We start from the raw sequence: 22,050 nt of genomic DNA, 5'->3' as shown, positions 1-22,050 counted from the left end.
CTTTGCATACTCTGCAATTACACAAAAATCATGACCAAACCTGCCTCACAACCTCAACAAAATACCCTACATCCAGTCTCAACTATCAGTAATATACAAAATTTCACCAAAATGCAAACATTTTTTCACTAGCATTTCAGAAAATGAACCTTATCTTGAAATGGGCAATTCTATTGCTGATCTTTATCTTCTTCCAATGCCATCTGGTAGCATATACACTCAGGTTTCTTTTCATGCGTATCTTTTTTTATGCGGATTTGAAGTTATGCGGTGCATAACTTCAAGATACGAGACCTTTCGACACTTCTGCACATGTCACAGAAGGAGAATCCATTCCGATAATAGGGTAATCCAGCATTTCCCAAACTTTTTCTACGAAGGAACACTTCACAAATCCTGAAATTTTCACGGAACACCTTGGTTATTTAGTAATGTATTAATTAATTGTTAATTAAACATAAACATCATTAAATTAATTTGTGCTGATTTTCATTGAAATATCCCATTCTGATCACCAAAAATTTATAATATTATTATAAGTACTTACGAGTGAATGCAGACTTTTTCTCCTGTGGGCTGATAGTCCCCCCCCCTCTTTTTTTTTTGTACATCCTGGAGATCACTTTGTAGGCTGGAGGTGGTGGATGAATCACTATCTGTTGTGTCACAAACACCTTCAATAAGAGATTTCTTAACACCAAAATTAAACAAAGTCCCTTGTCCCTTATTCATATTAAAATTTAAATCTGTAGGCCTATTACTTTTAAAAAATCGCGGCACTACAGGTTATGTTATGATATGGAAAAGTAAATAAATTAATGTGCCTTCCCATAAAGCTGAGACTGCTGGAAACATGCATATTCACAAACACTCTATATGGTTGTGAGAAATGGGTAATGGTTAAAGACTTTGTGAGGCAAATACTGGCTTTCGAAAGAACATGTGATAGAATGATTCTACAAATTTGAATGGTGCAAACAGTAACAAATGAAGAACTGTGTAGCAAAGTAAACTGCCAAGGGAATCTAATGCAGAGAATAATTTGAAAAAAAAAACTAAAGCTTTTTTTTTGGACGCATCTGCAGAATGGATAACATTAGAAAGACCAAACCTTCATGCTTGGTACAATTCAAACCCTGCAGAAAGAGTTTGCAGGATTTGAATCACCTGGTAAGGAATGGTGAAACCAATCAGACACCAACAGGCATTGGACCCATGGTCACTGATGATGAATGATCTGGAAAAATCTAAAACACAAACTTTTCTAAACAAGCACTTTCACCCTACAATACGAACTTGTGAAGAAAACCCGTCCCCCCCCCCTCACTGCAAATATAATTCGAGAAGATCTTGAACTGTGCAATAAATTGGAAAATCATTTTCTTGTTAATGACACGAATTCTGAATGAGCCTTTAAATTCCAACATGAGCTGAAGAACTGTATGTCTGGACATCGCGAGCTGTATAAAAAATTAGTGAAATCATCATTACAAAGTTTAATTACTGATTACATTGTCAGAAGAAAAAAATCAGCACAGAACAAGGGTGAAGCTAATTCTGTTTGTTAAGAATCATTGCCTTTACCATACAGACCTGATGCACTGACTGTCTCTTCTGGGGATGAAAGTGATTTTGCACAAGTTTGCAAATGTTGCCAAATATTGTCTAATAGCAACAATAATTCCGATGACAAAAAAAAAAAAAAAAAAAAACTGTTACTTTTCAAATAAAATTAAATGAATAAAGCTTTAAATGAAACTTAGGCATTCTTATTTTCCTGAATTTTCATAAACTTTTTTTTAATGTGATTTTAGGTTTATTTTAATTCATTGCTTTGGTTTTAGAAAATTATGGAATGTATCCCTAATTTTTCAACATAAGTTAGGCCTTTTTTGTGCAATTTTTTATATGCGTTTTTTTGTGGAACATATCTACCTCATAAAAAGAGACCCGACTGTGTGTGTGTGTGTGTATCAAATTTACAATCAATATAAATCATATAGAAATTTCTATCTTGCCTAAAAGAAATTTCCCAAAATTTTGGTTAATATTTCATGAAGAATTATAATAAACTATGATCTAATCAGATAATCACATCAGCAGTTAATCACATCCCAATCAATCTTGTAGCATAATGTAAAATCACACAATTTTAATACCCATTTCTTTGTGTCATAGGTTTTTCACAAAGCAATAAGAAGTTATTAAAACCAATTCATATTACAGGTATAATTTTCTTATCAATGTCAAATATGAACAAAGGTCACCATTGTTTATTCTGAAATGTCAATTTAAAAAAAAAACAGATTTGGTATTTTCCATTTATGCACAACTATCCTGCAAGATTCATTTCTGAAACTATTTTCCATCAAAAAAATATTTCTCTACAGTATGTCAAATGAAAGCTTTATCATATGTTTTTCAGAAAGTAAGTACAGTATTAGTTTTGTGCATGAATATTCCTCATATGTCCACGAAGGCTACTTGACTGAGAAAATGACCTCCCACAGTATTTGCAAGTATAAGGTTTTTCTTTGGTGTGAATTCTTAAATGCAGTTTTAGAGTGTTTAATTGTGCAAATTTTCTGCCACAAATGTCACATGTATATGGTTTCTCATTAGTATGTATTCTACGGTGTGAAACTAAGTGATGTGAGCGTGAAAATTTTTTGTTGCATATTTCACAGGTAAATGGCTTTTCATTAGTGTGAATTAATTTGTGTAATTTACATGCAGCATTATCTGAAAATGCTTTACCACATATTTCACATGCAAAAGGTTTCTCATTAGTGTGGGCACGAATGTGTATCTTCAAGGCTTTGGAAGACGAATATGTTTTAGCACAGTGATTACATGTATATGGTCTCTCTTTAGTGTGAACTCTCATGTGAACCTTAAGCTTACCGGATGTAATAAAGGCTTTTGCACAAATTTCACATACATAAGGTCTCTCTTGTGTATGAATTCTCAGATGATTTTTAAGACTATCACGACGTGCCAGTGCTTTGCCACAAATTTCACACGTATATGGTTTCTCCTTAGTGTGAACTCTTAAATGGTTTTTTAGAGTTCCTGACTCCACAAATGCTTTTCCACATATTTTACATGTATATGGTTTTTCATTGTTGTGAATTCGTTTGTGAACAGTGAGCTTTTCAAAATATTTAAATTGCTTTCCACAAATATCACAAGCAAATGGCCTCTCATTATTATGTATTCGCTTGTGTAACAGTAGGAGTGAGGGCCAAAAGAATGCTTTATTACATGTTTCACATGTGAATCTTTTTTCTTTAGAATGCATTCTTTTGTGCTGGTAAATATGGGAAGCATGTGCAAATGACATGCCACATGTTTTGCATGTGTACGGTTTTTCACGTGTGTGTATCCTGAAGTGCGAAGTAAGATAATCAGCTCGGGGAAATGCTTTGCCACAAACTTTACATGAAAAAGGTTTTTCGTTAGTATGGCTTCTCTTATGATAGATAAGACTACTGGAACCTGCAAAAACTTTCCCACAGTATTCACAGAGATAAGGTTTCTGGTTAGTGTGAATTCTTTCATGTATAGCAAGGTATTCTGATCGTAAAAATTTCTTACCACACAGTTTACAGATGGATCCTTTCTCATCGGTGTGAATTCTTTCATGTGTAGAAAGATGTCCTACTTGTGAAAATGTCTTACCACAAAATTTACAAAGGAATCTTTTCTTATTTTTGTGCATTTTTTCCCCCCTTTTTTTTTTACTTACAGCAGGATTTCATGTTTGGGAACTAGTCTTACCACAAATTTTAGATGACATTCTTTTCTATAGCATAAATTCACTTGGTTGCTAAGTGGCTGCAATATTTAGCAAAAGACAAAGAAATTGTGCCTTTCTGAATGGCACATACATAAGCTAAATTTCCACTTAAAATTTCATAAAATTGAACCCGAGTTTCAGTTTCTTCTTTTTTTTTTTTTTTCAAAATTCTTCAGTTATCTTTCTTGAAGGGTTTTGTATCCTGTACAAAATAAATAAATTAATTAATTAAATATTTTAATTCAGATACATAAAATAAAATAAATATAAAAATTCCTCATTTCATAATTTATGTATATTCTCTTTAAGAAGCATATACACAAAAATGGAGAGTCAGAAAATATCTCATGGTCTCTTGCATGGAATAAAAAAAAAAGGTATGTAATGCACACTTATACACATACATTTCCATTATTTGATTACATTTGAGAAAAAACGAAATAAAATGACGCAATGCAGATACATTACAATTAACATTGATTCCCTCCCACTCTTTGGTAGTGCATAAAAAAAGTACCAAGAATTTTAGCAAGAACAAACTAAAATATGTTTGCTAAATTTAAACTGTACCTCTCTATATACAACCTGATAAGTCTTTGTGGTCAGTATGGATTATTTGATATTAAAAACCATGCATAGTTGTTGTACTTAGTCATTATGAAAGTACTCTTCCATTCATTACCTAGTTATCACAAAATTATTTCACTGTTGGAAATCAATAAAGATTCAAAAGAAAAAACAATCTCCTTTTCGATATATTTGAACAGACAGGCTTACTGATACAAAGCTATAAGGGTATATCAAATATGAAATTTTTATTAATGGTGACTGTGAAAATATCTGCAGAAAACACATGCAGGAGCAGAAATTGAATTACAAGAAAAAGTCTTATAATATTGAAAACTGTATAGCTATAGCTATATCTTTTTCAAAGGCCTATTAAGTAAGGTCCTGTCTTACTCGAGTTTACTGAATGGGTTCTTGTGCCACAGGTAAATGCCATTTTTTTTTTTTTTCCTAGTTGTATGCTGCATTCTCAGATAGGATAGTGAATGAATCATCATTTTTAAACTTCGTAACTAAAGGGCTCTATTCTTTCACCAAATTACTTCTTTATGTATCATCACTATCAAGGACCCTCTCCAACTAACTTCAAATCCAATCCACAGTTTTTGTGATGGCTGTATATTGAACTCCTCCCTCTCATCTCACAATCCTTGCACTATACAAGAAAAATCTTGAAAAGAATTCCTATTATAATATTAAATTCTGATTTCTAAACCATTCTTCAGTGGGGATTTCAGATGGTACTTTTGATAATGTGTAAAGAGAAGTCGAACCCTCAAATGCTTCTTGATATAACATATTACAATTATTGCCTACTCAACATTATAAGAAATTTTTTATATAAGAATTTTTCTTATAATTCAATGTCTGCTGCTGCATGTCTTTTCTGCAGATATTTTCACAGTCACTATTAATAAGAATTGACAATGGAAATCTCTTCACTAGGATTCCAATTCCTCCATTAATGAGACATATCTGCTGATACATAACTATTCTGATTAATTGGGATACATCAGGAGTAGAACACTTTGTTTCAATTAAGCAGTTGCCTAAATTATGTGAAATTTTATAGAAAAAAGCTAGAATATCACAAAAAGTAATGTTTAAAAATAGACAAACTTTTAATATACCTTTGCTAACCATGTTTTTATTAAAAAAAAAAAAAAACTAAATGTACTCATGTGTCAGTATCCCTAAAAAGATTAATTATACATAGGTATCTATCAAAGAAGCATATTTTCTCTAATAATTATTTTGGAGAAATTTATGATGTGTATCCTCCCTTTCTAGACTGCAAATGAACAAAATCAGTACAGGTATCTAATTCAGATAAAGGAGTGCCTTCATTGTCTTCTTGCATAAAGAAGTGTCATAATTCAGTGATAAATTTCCTGTCTCCTGGTTAGTCACTCGCTCATGTTCAGGTGTGTTATCTTCATTACTTATCTTATCTTCTGGGGTCTTTAGCTCTTTTTGCAATTTGTTCATCAAATGTATCCTCGCAATGTTCATTTTCATTGTAACATTTAAGGCTATTGTCAATGCATAAAAACTCTTTGTGGTTTCTGACATGTTTCAGTTCCAAAATGATTTCATTTATTATCGATAATATCTGCCATATGCTGGTCAGAATTCTTAAAACAACAATGAACAAAGCAGTTTTGAATTGTTTTGCTGCTTATTTATTGCCAACTATCTGCAACAAATTGTACTGCCTGTAAAATGATAGCCTCTGCGCTGATTTCTTTGGATGTTGAGGATGATGGCAGTAGATTTTCTTCAGTCGTTTCAAGGATGTAGTCTACCAACCTTCCACGATACGTCTTCAAATTTTTTATGATTCCCATGTCCAGTAGCTGTACCAGGGACATGGTATTAGCAAGAAGAAATTCAAGATGAATGTTATTCAAACAATCTGAGCTGTCCAGAAGCAGAATTTTTCTTAAATTTCATTGCAATTCTGCATCCCAAATCTAGCCATTTCTGAAAAATTTCCTTTATTCCTTTCGTGTAAGCGACTGTGAATTCTGGTTCACGAATGTGGGCATGGGTTTGAATCCCACTCCTGACAGTAATTTTTATCGGCCTGGTTGGCCGAGTGGTTAGTGTATCGGCTCTCCAGCCAAAAGGCTGCAGGTTTGAATCTGCCGTGGGCATGGATTTTTGTGATTGTCCTTGGAGGTAGTGGCTGGTAGATGGTGTTGGTGTAGTTTCTGTTGGTTGTGGTTGGAGGATTGAGTGGTGGAGGTGGAGAGTTGTAGAGTAGGTGCCCTCCCTTGATGAGTCTTGGACTCCCTGGAGGTGTCACCTAATAATAAATAATATTACTAAGAGTCTTCGTAGTGCAATTGGAAGAACGACAGTATGTTGTGCCCTTCAATTGAAATGGGCCTAAGCTGGAGCCTCGTCATGATGGGAGGAATCTTTATATGGACTTTTCAATCGAAGGTGAGTTAGCCGATCTCATATGGAGGTAGCAGGGTTTTTCATCCTGCATACAGACAAATCGGCCCTTCAGAACACGTGCAATTTACCGACAAAAAATACTAGTTGTGGTGGTGGGCAGTAGATGGCGCTGATGTAGATGATTGGTAGTAGAGGTTCGGTGTAGTGGTGGAGATGGAGAGTTGTACAATAGGTGTCCTCCTGCGATGAGTCTTCGGACTCCTTGGAGGTGTCGTGAATAATAATAATGCAACCATTTCATCTGCTTTGTTTCTTACACTTCTAGCATTTGTATACAAACACAGCAGCTCATTCCTGGATCTATAGCTAGTTCCACTGATATCACTCATTTGACGTGATTTCTCCATGCTCAGCTCAAACCATTTCCCTTTCTGCTTATTCATTTTAGAACTCCTCTTCAAATCCAACTGTTTCCTCTTGATCCCAGGTCATCCCCTTCCTTTCCTGTCTACACATGCAGTCACATCCTATATTGTACACTCTCTCCATGAAGTAGCAGCAAAAAACTTTGGTGGTCACTAAGGCTTCATCTTCTCAAAGGAAATGGGTAACACAAACAACTGATGATCAGATAAAGGAACACAATGACATTAAACAGCAATATAGGAATCAGAGGATGCACAATCTCCACACGCAATAGAACCAAATGATCAAGCATATGGCCTTTCAAAATGATGATGGAAACCATATCCAGGTTATCTGTCACAAATTACAACTACATCAAAAGAATCACGAAATCAGAGAAATGTATCAGGTAACTAATGTCTTATGCACCAATACAAGATAAAATGGCAAGATACCCAAAGACAAAAATGAAGAACTCTTAGTGTGAAAAAAAAAACGCTTCGAAAAACTATTGAATAACTCAGTGAACTTCACTATAGGTGCTTTGTCAGAAACAATCAAAAAGAACATCCCATTATTATTAGTATTGTTGCACCCTCCAGGGAGTCGGCAGACTCATCGTGCAAGGTTCATTTAACTGAAAACATATTTATCATATGTTTTGTCATATGCTCCTCACACCACACTCTTACATAACTTCCAGAGATGTCCTCTGGTTGTTCCTCTCTCTCTCTCGCTTTGTACTCTTTCTATAATCCCATCTGGATTAATCTTATAAAATCCTCTGACTAACTAGCTTAAACATCTCTATCATATCACGTCTTTTACTCCTATCCACCAAACTCTGCAATCCACATCTTTTCAACCTCTCTCCATAGCCAGCATTCCAAAGTTATAATATTGTCTTAGTCACTCTTCTGTGGACCCTCTCCAATGTTTCCACGTCAAACTTAAAACCAGGCGATCAATTCGGAGCACAATAGTCCAAGTGTGGTCTGACTAGTGCTTTATACAATGGCACAAGCACTTATCTCCCTACATGTTAGAGTACTTAGCATTACTACAATGTGCAGTCTTTGCAGCAGTTGCAATATGCCTTCTAAACTTCAGCATACTGAAATTTAGAAGTAGAGGCAAAGGTAGAAGTGGGGGTCCCAAAAGTTGACGTAGAATTTGCTAGTTTCTCACAGGCAGTCAGGCGGTAGTTTCCATCGAAAATTTAGAAACTTCTCTCGCACCCCCCCCCCAGGGGATTGCACACACCCCAGGTTAAGAACCACTGCTATATATAAACAAAATCACAAGAAGGTTACACAAATATACAAGGTGTCCTACACCAATACATAATTAGTCAAAAAAATTAGTAAATAATATGTATGCACAAAAGTTAAGCTGGGCAATGCAGTATCTACATATAAACAAAATATTAATATTAAAACAAAATATTACTGCTGCTTTTAAGGCAGTACATAATTAGACAACAATATAAGTTAATAAACAAAATGCATGTACAACACCAAGCCAAAGAATGCAGTATCTACATATAAGATTACTACAATAAGTTTACAACAAATGTTATTACAGTAATATATAGAGTTAAAGATGAATTATTATACATTATGTATGCATAAAAATTAAGTTTAGCAGTGTGGTATTTACATATTAAGAAAATTACAACAAGGTAACACAAGGCTAGAGAAATACATGATTGGTCAGAAATTAACCTAATGAATAATATATACATTAGTACTCAACTCCTGCACATATACATCACAAAAATTACATATTTTATAATTATATACATACAAAAGTTAAGCGAAGCAATACAGTATTCATATATAAACAAAATTACAGTCAGATGTTTGTATAAATTAATTCTTTGTAAAAAATTAAACACATCATGCAATCTGCCCGAGTCTGTCAGCATCTGCCTGATTGTATATGGTCGAGGTAGGAAAATTTCATTCCTCTCTCATGCAAAGTGCTGGCACTCTACCAGTTTATAATAAATAGTGAAATGTGTATTGCCTTTTTCACACATAGGAGGGTCATTAGCTCTCAGTAAATAAGAATGTGTAAGATGACTGTAACCTAAGGAGCCTAGTGAGAACAACTTCCTCTCTTCTCTTTATTTGTTGACTAGAATGTCATTGCTTGATTTCAGGTTTAATGTCATATAATTTGCTTGTTAATGCTTCCTGCCACTGAGCAATTAGCTTTGATCATATAAGCTGTCTGTATATGGTACTGTCAAACAATACATGGAGAAAGTTTGAGCTGATTTAGCAGCTGCATCTGCAGCCTCATTTCCCTTAATTGTGCTGGTTGGGAATCCAGCACAACTGAACATCAAAATTAAGGATTTTCATTTTGTGAAAGAGGTGTAACACATCATAAAGTACTGGATGTGGATTATGCATAGGAGAGGAGCAGCCTGTAAAGAGCTCAATGAGTCTGTATAAATTATACACTTTTGGTAGCAGTTTTCTTTTATAAGAACAAGTGCAAGCTGAATGAGATCATGCTGTCAACCAGATAGGGCCGTAATGGAGGTCATCAATACATGCCAAGAGATAGATTTTGTTTAAAAATTCCTTTAGATTTTTTAGTTATATATGCACATCTTGATAGCTACTCTCTGGTGTAAAAACAAAATTCAACTTGTGCGTATTGTAACAATTTAAAAAAAAAGTTGAAAAAAAAAAAAAAAAGCTAACGCCTTTTTATTCCCGTATACGGGAATAGGCAAGGCCATTTAGCCCTATCTAACTTTTTAGTTATTAAAATAGTAATTATAGAATAGACCTGTATTTATTTGCAATATGAAAAAAAAAAGTAAGCAAAATTTTAAAAAAGTGCTTTAATCCCAAAGACCTTTCACATAGCACACTTTGGGAAATACAGTAGAGTAATGTGGGCAAATTTAAAACTGAATAAGATTTATTTGTATCTGTGGTTCCAAGAGGTAGAGAAATTTCTGAAATAATTAAAGAGGGCAGATGACAAAGAAGAGGAAAGCATTCTATTTAAAGATCAAATTAGCAGACTAGGACATAGATGGCAAACCTATGGCACGAATGCAAGAGGTAGCACGTCCAAGAATTTTGCTGGCACGGCAACGATTTACAGGTGATATCCTTTTATACGCTTATAAATTATTCAACTTTTTTTTTAAATTGTTACAATACGCACAAGTTGAATTTTGTTTTTACACCAGAGAGTAGCTATCAAGATGTGCATATGATTGGTGTGGTATTAACAAAAGGTCATTTGACCCAAAGACAAAGGCAACCTACAATGGTTGAGTTGAAATGCTAATTCTTTTCAACCGAATTCCATAACATTTGAAACTGTAATAACAACATTCACTATATATTTCTTAGTTTTAACACATTCATGACAGGGTGCCGTTTATTGTTCTGACAGAACTTCTCTTTATCGGTGGGCTCAACTCACACAAAGTTTCTACCCTTGGTTGAATTTTATTGATGCTTGTTTGTGTTTGAGCTGGCACAGGAACTCACACATGCATTATATAGCATATTTCAATTCGTGGTAGAATTTTATTTGAAATTAGCCTTTGTGATCTGTCATAATGACATCAAGAATTTCAAATGCAATAAAACAAACACTTATTTCATGTAATTGAAAAAATTGGACAAGAGTTTTTAGTTAGATGCTGTGTTTCCAGTGCAACATATGGTTTTGCTTGAGTCTATACAGCATAGTTTCTGTAAGAGGGGAAATGTGATTCATTAGTTAGGGCTGTTTTTATTCCAGCTGTCTCTGATTGCACTATTTGTTGAAAAATATATTACATAGACTGCAAAAGCCTCTGTACCTTAATCAGGGATACAATAAAACTACTTGTTTTTCTTGCATCTGCAGTATAATGACTATTGGGGAGGGCGTGTTGTTAATTGCAGGAAGCGAGTTACTATTGCCTCGACATGAACATGTTTAAACATTTTTTGTGTGCGAGGCATATGCAACACTTTTTAATGTCTTTTTTTGTAAAGTAAAATCAGGGGTGCCAGTTATATGCAAGGGAGAGTTATTTTCATATGGTAAGCATTTCGCCGACAAGTTGACATCCTTCTGCTGCTTCCCTTGCTCAGCTAACTTCGATGGTGAGTTACAATGCATAAATATTTTTCTCACTACTGTTTTCTTTTTCTTTTTCAAACTGACATAATGAAAATCAATTTAATAATACAATAATCAATTTTACACTGAATAACCTTATAAATTTATATATAAATAAATATTATAAATAAATAAAATTAAGTTAGATTAATTTTCTATTAATTTTTCCCCTATTAAAAACTGCTCAGCATGTCAGCAAATCGATTGGTAAATTTTTGGCACACGCACATAAAAAGGTTCGCCACCACTGGACTAGGAAATTAATATAAAATATTTATGAAATTTCAGGAAAAAAAAGAGCAAAGCTAATAGTAATGGTAGATACATACTTCTGTTTAGGACAGACTAGGCATTATTAACATCATGTTCCAAAATAAAGATATGCATAAATTCACATGGACAGAAGAAAAGTCATTTAGAATGATATCTTCACAAAGGTTTAGGATACAGGGGATTTGGAATTACCATTTAATTCTGAGTAAGAGTAACATGAATATCAATACTGAAAAGGAAAATATACATGAAAGTTTTAAAAGAATTCAGAGTTGAACTGTGGACATAGATATTTAAGAAAAAAGAAAAAAAAATGCATCTGCTGGCATATAAGATGCACTGGCCTATACGACGCACCCCCTCTTTTGTACGCATTTTTTAGGAAAAAAACTTTATCACTGAATATTCTAATGAATTTACAGTATTTCAAATATAAAGTAATAAGTAGGTCTACTTTCAACAAATACCTAATCTAACTAGGAAAGAGTACCCACCTTTTAATCTTATTTGTCAGAACCCAGAAATTCATCTTCAGAGCTAAATAAGAGACTTTAAACCTCTTCTAAATCAGAATCTGAGTCCTCATACAACAAATTGTCCTCTGTACCATCAAGTGCATTACTAATGCCACACTTCTTAAATGATTTAACCGCTGTCTCAGTTTTCACAGCATCCCATGAAACTTTGACCCACTAACAAACTTGCGAAATGCTAGGCCTCTTCCTTCCTCAAAATCTAAAGATTGCATCCATGTTCTACTTCTCCTTAATAAATCCTTAAATGGTTTATTAATACAGACATCTAAGGGTTGAAGCTGATTAGTGAGACCTCCTGGAATTACAGCCGCGTTTTCAATTCCTTGAGTTTATTTTTAACATCTTCTGTTCTGTGAGAACAAAACTAATCCCATACTAGCAGGGCAGGCTTCTTCAACAGTCCTACAGAGCACCTAGACCAAATGTTATCTATCCATAACTGGAATACTAGAATGTATTCTAGTAACTGGAATACATAACTAACGTAACTGGAATACTCTCGCATACCACAAGAAAGCAAGAAAGAAATCATGTAACTCGGAACAGAGAAAATTTCCAGGAATGAAAGTAATAAAAAACTGAGTATCGCTGCATAAGATGCACCCTATTTTTCAGACCTATTTTCAAAGAAAGAAAGTGCATCTTATATGCCTGCAAATACAGTATATAAAAACTTAAACACCCAGCAGCACAATAAGTGAAGAAAACATTGATCGATTCAGCCTGGGAAGCATATGGCGAAGTTGTCTGCAAAGATTAAAAATATTCACGGAATGAATAAATTAAAGAAAAAGTCCTGGAAAAGAAATCGCATTGAAAGTTCCTGGCAAGTAAGTCAAAAGGCCCTCTAAATCTACCAAGATGTTTTCTAGTGGAGTATTTATAATGCTTACTAAAAGCTTAAAAATTGAGGAATGGTACTATACAGGAAAACAGATGCATTAAAGGTGATAAAACAAAAGAGAAAAATATTCTGAATGCTTAAGAGTATTTCATTGTAAAGATTGTTAAATGAGAAGCAGTGGTAAAAAATATTCAAGAGGAATATAGTTAGGAGTACGTATCAATACCTGAGGTGGAAAAAGCTATCAGAAACATGAAATGTGGAAAAACTACTGGAGTAGATGACAGTACACTAGAAAAGCTCAAGTATGATGGTTATCAGATGCATAATGTGTGCATAGGTGGTAACAATGCATAATTCAGACTTCCAGATGACTGAGTATATATCATAATACATCTATAAAAATGACAATAAGCCTAAATGAACATTACAGTGGAATTTCCATGCTGAGTGTTTCAAGTATGATTTACATAGTCATACTTGAGAAAAGATTAACAAAAATTATGCTAAACTGAAATTGTTAGAATCAGACTAACTTTGACAAAATCAAGAAATTAAGGAAATGCAACAAGGATCCGAGGTTTTGTAGATAATAAAAAAAAGCATATAAGATGCGAAGAGAAAAACAACCCAAAACATTATTACTGACATATATGGTGTAAGTGGGACATTATACCATATAGTACATATGGCTTATATTTAATTTATAAGTAAACAGTTAAGATTAAAGTAGCACAGGAAGATGGTTTCATGATAAATCAAATATAAGGCAAGAATGAGCACTATCTCCACTACTGTGGATCATATTATGAAGGAAAGTGGCATTAAACTGATATAAAAATTGGAAATATTCAACATAGCTCTTTACTTCATGAAGACAATGTTATACTTAGGATATATATATATATATATACTATCTTTCTTATTCGTCCCTTAGGACGTGTCGAGTTCCCTCTTAATGAGGGGTTACTGGTGAATTAATGCAGCTGGTTCCACTCCTTGCTGCATCCCCTAAGGGCAATATCATGACTGTAATCTGTGTGTGTGTTCATGGGGCGGTTTGCCTGCAGGATGAAAAACCCCAGATAAACTGGGGGGGGGGCTTTGCTGTACACACCCAAGACCAGCTAACTTGGCTATGGCTGAGGAAGATCCTTAAGCTCCTCATGTTGGCAATGGGAATCAAACCTATTACGCTCCTTCTCCAGGCATATGGTTGCGAAGTGCATAGCCACTAGGCTAACTGCACAGACACTATAAATATATCAATTATATATTTGGTTTAATCCTTTATCCAAGTGTAAGCAAACAAAGCTTGAGCCTGAAGTATTTTCGGTAGCATAGCCAAGTGAAAAAACTTCCATCAACTTATCTCTAATCTAGAGAATTTTAATAATAAGGTGTGACACCTTTTTGGCAACTGGTATAGGTAAATATGACTTCTCCATTACTTACACATTAGTAACACTACCTCTGAGTCTGGCTCCCACTGATGAGAACTCAATAAAGGTCGAAACTGGTCTGGGTAGTGGCCCTTCCCTTAATGCACAGCATAATGTCCACAAGGAGATGTGTTTTGCATTATGGGGGATACTAAGGCAAGTGATGAGAACTTATACCACCTTTACCGCGAGTTGCCCCTGTCCTGAAAATACTTCAGGTGCAAACTTTGTTTGCTTACATTTGGATAAAGGATTAAACCAAATATGGTTGAGTTACCAACCAAATTGGTAGCATAGCCAAGTGAAAAAACTTCCATCAACTATATATATATATATATATATATATATATATATATTTTTTTTTTTTTTTTTTCAGAATAAGTTTTCAGGATAAAAACATGTTAACTGAATAAGTGAAGTAAGATTTTCGGTATGAAAAAGGCAGTACATAAACTATGAAAATAGTGATGAACGTGGAAAACATTAATGGCATCCCCAATGGAGAACACATATAGAGCAAGTAAAGTTTCAGCTATTCAGGCACAATTTTTCAGGAAGAGAGCAAATGAAATATGGAAATGGATAATGCTAAAGTCATTATGGTGAGTAGCCAGCTGAAGAAACTGATTCTAGTTGATAAAAACAGAACTATTTTAGTGATGCACTACTCTCTCTCTCCTATGCCTATGAAACCACCTAAAGCCTTGGACTCACTTTTCAGTGCAGACTAAGGGTTGAAGGCAGCCAAAAAGTTTATTAGGGGTAAACGAGCTCTGCTTGCTCCCATTGTGAATAAATGGCATTAGAGGATACAGAGGAATAAGAAAAAAATTAGCCCAAACACTAAACTGGCTGCATGCAAAACATTATAAAAACCAATTCTAACTTATAGATGTGAAGGTTAGGTTAGAAATAAAGCAGTTGCTTAAACATTAAAGACCATAGATCTGAAAGTTCTGAGAAAAATTAGGAGAGTGAACAGATGGCAAAATCATATTAAAAATGAAGATATTAGCAAGAACGTAGCACTGTTAGTGTAAGCATAGTTCCCTTAAACAGAATGGGAAGATAAGGATAGCATGTTGTTGCTGGAATAGCAGTTAGTAGTAATTGCTTAATAGCAAAACATAAGATTTGACAATACAGGAGACCTAATAAATAACAGATCAGTTTGAAAGGAAATCCTTGATGGCAAGTTAGCAATAATGCAAACCTAATTATGTCATTATTAACACATATCCTGTACATCTCTTGACGGTACTTATTAGTAATTTGATGAACATGATGATATATGAATATTAACCACATAACTATTAAAAATAATTGAACTGAATCACATAATATGTTAATTAAGCAAAATATGACACCTATATCTTCACAGTACATGAGAAAGGTTGCACAACAATAGGTGAAACATGTACTCTTCTGCTTACAGAAATCCAGCAGGTTATGTATCATTATTATTAGCTTTGCTCTTACTTCCAAATATTCCTCAAGCATTTCTATATGTCTGGTATTCACTTCCTACACTGCTGTTAAGATCTGTAATAAGGGCAAGCTTTTTGTATTAGCTGCCTATTCTAATGACTCAAAAAATCCCTCTCAGTAAAAACTTCACTCTACTTGATACTGCTTGCCATTCAAGATTATTCTTGTGCTTAAGTATTGAATACCATATCTACTTCTTTCCCTGATCATGATTGCCTGAATATATCTCATATTTATTATTTAGAAGAATCACACCCAATTTTGTCTTCTTTGTTTTGGTAACATCAATTCCACTGATCTCATAATTCTCTAATTCTGTCAGATGCACTTCTTTTTCTGTTGATATGTCTTATCCTGATTGTAAGTATCTTCAGTTCTGCTGCTGATGTTGAGCTTGTTCCAGTATCTGAGTAGGATTCGATACACAGTGTTATATTTAGATTTTGCAAAAGCCTTTGATAGACCGCCACGTGACAAAATGGTAATTAAACTGGAACAGGTGGAGTTGGATAACAGGTTAGTGCACAGGATTGGAAATAAGCTATCTGATAGGCATCAGTAAGTTGTTTATAAGGGGCGATATTCCAAGAGAGGAAAGTCATTAATGATGTGGCCAGGAGGTCTGCTTTGGGGGCCATTGCTGTTTAATTTACATGTCAATAATACTGGGAAGAGCTTGAATGGTGATATACAGTTGTTTGCAGATGATGCAAAGTTGGGAAGAACTATAAGCAGTAGAACTGATGTTGTTGCCTTAAAAGAGGACTTGAATATTTTTTGAATGGGGCTACCAGTTCAACATAGCAAAGTGTAAGGTTTTTAAAGTTTGGGAATCACAGATGGGGATATCTTAGAGGGGGGGAGGAGATGAGGGATCTGGAGTGCTGGTGAACAAGGACCTGAAATTCTGGGGAGACATTTTGCTAAAATTGGGAGGCATTATGGAAACGATGCAGAGAACACTGACAAGTAGGAGTGAAGATGTTATGATTCCATTCTATAAGGCTTTGATCAGACTGCATATGGATTACTGTGCACAGATTTTGTCATCGGGTTTTCGAAAGGATGAAGAGATGTTGGAAAGGTTCAGAGACGACTGACTAAGGTGGTGTCTGGAATGTTCATATGAAGAGAGATTGAGAGAATGCAAATTGCGAAGAATAGTGAATACAAGGAAAGGGGGGGGGGACGATTGAGGCATATAATTTGATAAGGAGTTATTACCAGATTAATGTGGATCAGATATTTCATCTGATCTATTTTCCTCCTTTCATCTGATATATAAAACAGAAAGAATAAGAGGTCATCCCTGAAAGCTGTATAAGGAGAGTGTGACTAAAGGGTGAGGAGTAGGTTTTTTTTGTGTGGAGAGTTGTGGTTGGTGGGTGGAATGCATTGCTCACTGCTTGGAAGTGTGGTGGACATTGAGACAATGAATATATTCAAGTTATGGTATGATGAGCAGTGTGTGTGTGTGTGTGTGTGTGTGTGTGTGTGTATGTGTGTGTGTGATGGAGGACCTGCTGTGATGAGTCTTTGGCTCCATGGAGACCTGATAATGATAATAAAATAAAAAGAATAATTTCCTTACCTCATTAGATTCTTTTCTTTTGATCTAAGCATTTTTCACTGGGATCTACCTGTAGATACCATGAGTAATCAACAGCGAATTTGCATCTAAAATTTCACAAAAGTAATAAAACAGAGTGTAGAAAATATCTCTGTAAAATAATTAAATTTTACAAAAAAAAAAAAAAACTAACTTAGAATTGCATCTATAAGTAAAGAAATCTTTTGTGCAAATGTAATTTTACTTTTGTGAAATTATTGATGTCATTGTGGAAAGTGACAAAATCATGTTTTCTAGGTACAAAGATTCAGGATGTGAACGAGTGCCCAAGAAAGCAAAATGGATGCATAAAATAGATTACTGTATTTAGTAGAGACAAAGGTGATGTTTTAGTATTCATCACATCATTTAGTACTCACTCCATGGAGTGAAATGCCTCATCACAAGTGATACTTACAATCAAATGCAATGCTCAAGAAACTATGAGGGCTGTTCAATAAGTAATAAGACAAATTTTATTGTAGCGAAACCACTCATCACAATATTAATTTCTGTGGAATAAAGAAATGCTGTCTGTATTAACAACACGCTGATGTGCCAGAGTGTCACGTGACTAAATGCAAGCTTGTTTCGGCACGCCTACGAGCCACGACCAGTTGTCGAAATGGAAGCGTCCTTGGAACAGCATTATGCGATTAAATTTTGTGAGCATTTGCAAAAATCGGCATCGGACACTTTTAACATGATACGCGAAGCTTTCCACGATGAAGCAATGTTGAGGGCAAGTGTTTTTTGCTGGCATAAAACTTTTAAGGAAGGAAGACAAAATATGGAAGATCTTGAACATGAGGGAGGACCTTCAACGTCCATCACAGAGACAATGATCAACACAGCAGCGATTATCATCAAGGAGGATCACAGAATTACAGTACGCCAGCTGCATGTTGTCCTGAATATTTCTGTGGGAAGTGTTCACTCAATCATGGCTGAACATTTGGGACTGAAACGTGTTTGTGCCCGATGGATTCCCAATGACACCGAAGCAAATGCAGCATCAAGTGGATGCGTGCACAGAATGGAAAGAAAGACTGGAACAAGAAGGCGACAACTTCTTAAAATGCATCATTACAGCAGATGAAGCTTGGTTGTATCACTATGACCCTACAATGAAACAACAAAGCAGTGAATGGAAGCATCCGTCTTCGCCTACCCCCAAGAAAGCAAAAACTGTAAAATCGGCTGGTAAAGTTATGACCATAATATTTTTTGACTACGAAGGCATTGTTTACCAACACACTGTAGAACCCGGGAATACTGTAAACGGCTCATTCTATGCGGATGTTTTATGGACAATGGTACAGCACGTCAAAAGGAAGCGTCCATTGAAGAATGGCTTCTTATTGCACCACGATAATGCAAGGCCATATATTGCTGGTTGTGTAGTGGGCGTTTTGCAGAAGAACAACATAGATATCCTACCACACCCTCCATACAGTCCTGATCTCGCACCATGTGATTTCTGGCTGTTTCCTCAGCTCAAGAAACCACTAAGAGCCGCCATTTCGAAAGCAACAAAGCATGTAAAAGCTGCGGAGGCGGTTTTGAAAGAACTCTCAAAAAACAGACTTTCCCATGCGTTTAAGAAGTGGACGCAACGTTGGGACAAATGCATCGCGTCTCATGGCAGTTACTTCGAAAAAGACCATGTAAGTGATGACGATTAAAGGTAATCTGTTTTCTGTATAAATATAGTCTTATAACTTATTGAACAGCCTCTGTACATCTTAAGCACATTCTATTTCTGAACTCAATCATACTATTGGTCAATGCATTATTATGATTATTGCATGGACATATCAATGGAATCCAAAGCCTATGCTATCCACACTATGCCTATCATACCTCTCCTTGAACACATTCATTATCAACAAAGCACTCACAACAGATTCTGACAACCCATTCATTCAACACTCTCCAAGCAAAAAATCTAGTTCTGATGCCCATGCTAACCAGTCTTACTTAATTTTCAAGAATAACTCCTTTTCTGATTTCTCTAACCATGTGTTAAATTTTTTTCTGTGTGAATTCCATAAAAGCATTTTAGTAACATATGTTTCTATCGCATCTCTTCTTTTCTGTGTATCACCCAACTTTTGCAACCAAACCCTCAATCTATTCTTGTAGAGAACATTCCACTGGCCACATACCATCTTGGTCACTCACTTTGGATCATTATCTGTGTGTTAAGGATTAAGTGCTAGGAAAAACTCACGATAAAAGTTTAATGGAGTGAAACAGAACTAGGAAATGATTAAAAGTACTATTTATGCTTCCAATATTTTGTATCAGTTGCATAGACATCGTCAGGGAGTACAAAATAAGACTTTTAAAACACACACAGCAGCACAAAACTAACTAAAACATGTGGACGAAAGACTAGAGTTCTACAAAGGTGTTTTGGCAATGGAAACATTAAGGGATCTGCACTATGAATTGTTGGAACATCCACCCTATTCCCCAGATTTGGCTCCCTCTGACTTCTGTCTCCTCCCAAAACTCTTCCTTGCTGGTCAGCATTTCTCTTCGAATCAAGAGGTGATTCGAAGAGAAATGAAATTATGTTGATAAATAAAAATAATTTTGCAATTATAAATTTGTTTTTCCATTGTTAGGCCAAGAACTTTTCAGACCACCCTCATATTATAATAAATTTAGTTTAATCCGGGGTAAGGTAGTACGTACTACCTTACCCCGGTCCTGAAGATATTTTCAGGTGCAAATTTTGTTTGCTCACACTTGGATAAAGGATTAAATTAAATTTATTATAGTCTAACCAAGTGAAAAATAAACTTTTAACACCCTCATATTAGTAACAGTGCCAATGTGGTAGCCCTTCAGTAGGATTTAAATAAGGTGGACAGATGGACAAATGAGTGGATCCAACAATGGAAGACTGCATACTCTATTCATGGACTCATAATAAAGGAAGTGGAGGTGGCAGGAACTTAGAGAGTGATAGTCAATAAAAATTTGAAGTTTAGGAGCCATATTGTGAAGTTGGCAAAGATAACCTAGAGGACTGCTGCAATACTAAGGACTGAAATCAGTAGAGATAAAAAATGCAGTGATTCCATTGTATAAATCACTGATCAGGCCACATCTAGATTACTGTGTCTAGATCTAGTCACTAGGATTTGAAAAGGTTAAATTAACCTTATAGAAGGTACAGAGGTAGACAGCAAAAACAACAGGATATAAAAAAAAAAAAAAAAACCTCTATGATCTACCAAAGCAGACAACAAAAATGATTATAAACAGTATGGAGAAGGCTGTTCAAAGAACAGAGGTAGATTAAGGCAGATGATAATTTGATAAGTTTCGAAATGAACTGTATATGGATGTCAGCAAGTGGCTGCCTGCTCTGTGATTACATAAAAGAATGGGAGTAGTCAGTTCACTGGAGCAATGCATGAAAGTACTTACACATGCCTAGGGGTCATGTACGCTGGCCTGGTTAGCCGAGTGGTAAGCATATCCCCTCTCCAGTCAAAAGGCGGCAGGTTCGAATCCCGCCATGGGCATGGATGTTCATGATTGTCTGTGAAAATACTAGTGGTGATAGTCAGCAGTAGATGGCATTGGTGTAGATGGTGAAGGTAGTTACGGTTTGTGGATTGACGGAGAGTCGTAGAGCAGGTGCCCTCCCTCGATAAGTCTTTGAACTCTCTGGAGGAGTTATGTAAAAATAATAATGTACAAGAATAGGAGAATGAAGACAAGAGCTGTAGCTAAGTTGACAACGGGGAGTTGTAGAGTAGGTACCCTCCCTCGATGAGTCTTTGGATCCCCTGGAGGTGTTACATAATAACAATAATGTATAAGAATAGGAGAATGAAGACAAGAGCCTAATATAGGGGATAGCATAAATATGTTAGTGGACAGTCTAGAAATTTAGAAGCATTTAATAATAAGGTAAAAAGAGTAGTTGATGATGAAAATAAATATGCTGTGATCTTTCGGAATTTTGCAAAGACTTTTCACAGGTTGTCAGATGCCAAGTTAATATTTAAGTTGCAATAATAAGTTTAAATAATCAGCTACTATATTAGACTGGATAAGCAACTGGCTCTGTAGCATATTCCAAAAAGTCATGTGAGGAGTAGCATTAAGGACGAGGAGGGTAACAAGTGGATTTCAAAGGGAACCACCTATGGAACAGTTACTATTAATGATATTGTTGAGAGGACTGCAGAGGAATATGTAGCTGTTTTCAGATGATACAATGTCAAGAAATGTAGGTCACCACATTAATACTATTATCAGAAATAGTATTAATGTAATGGCCTACCTTCCCTTTATTCCTAAGTCTTCCACCTGAATAAAGAGAAGATGGGCAAATGAGATGGATATGCCAATTGAATGTGTCAAGTGTAAGAATTTAAATTTTGGCATTCAGAAATAGGTGATTTCTATAGATGGAGACAATATTGGAAGTGGCTGAGGACCAACCAGTAGAGACAAAGTTCAGGTTTGGTTTCTCCAGTAAACTTAATCAGAACACATCTGGAGACTTG

At 35.2% G+C, this 22,050-nt stretch overlaps 1 protein-coding gene across 1 annotated transcript in view; it reads right to left on the bottom strand.

Moving 5' to 3' along the window:
• Nucleotides 1-2,122: 2,122 nt before the first annotated feature.
• Nucleotides 2,123-22,050, bottom strand: part of LOC150098667 (uncharacterized) — a 32,643-nt gene continuing 12,715 nt past the window's right edge. Inside the window, exons 2-3 of the mRNA XM_090405011.1 lie at nt 17,498-17,583; nt 2,123-4,001 (exon numbers count right to left, since the gene is read on the bottom strand). Coding sequence (XP_090261137.1) covers nt 2,441-3,721 — 1,281 coding nt within the window. The 5' untranslated portion in view covers nt 3,722-4,001; nt 17,498-17,583 and the 3' untranslated portion in view covers nt 2,123-2,440. The remainder of the gene's footprint in view (nt 4,002-17,497; nt 17,584-22,050) is intronic.

This window comes from Typopeltis vanoorti, chromosome 15, assembly GCF_054136105.1.
Source record: "Typopeltis vanoorti isolate ZY-2024b chromosome 15, IOZ_Tvanoo_1.0, whole genome shotgun sequence".
Lineage (NCBI taxonomy): Eukaryota > Metazoa > Arthropoda > Arachnida > Uropygi > Thelyphonidae > Typopeltis > Typopeltis vanoorti.
This window is presented reverse-complemented; position numbering and strand designations above follow the sequence as displayed.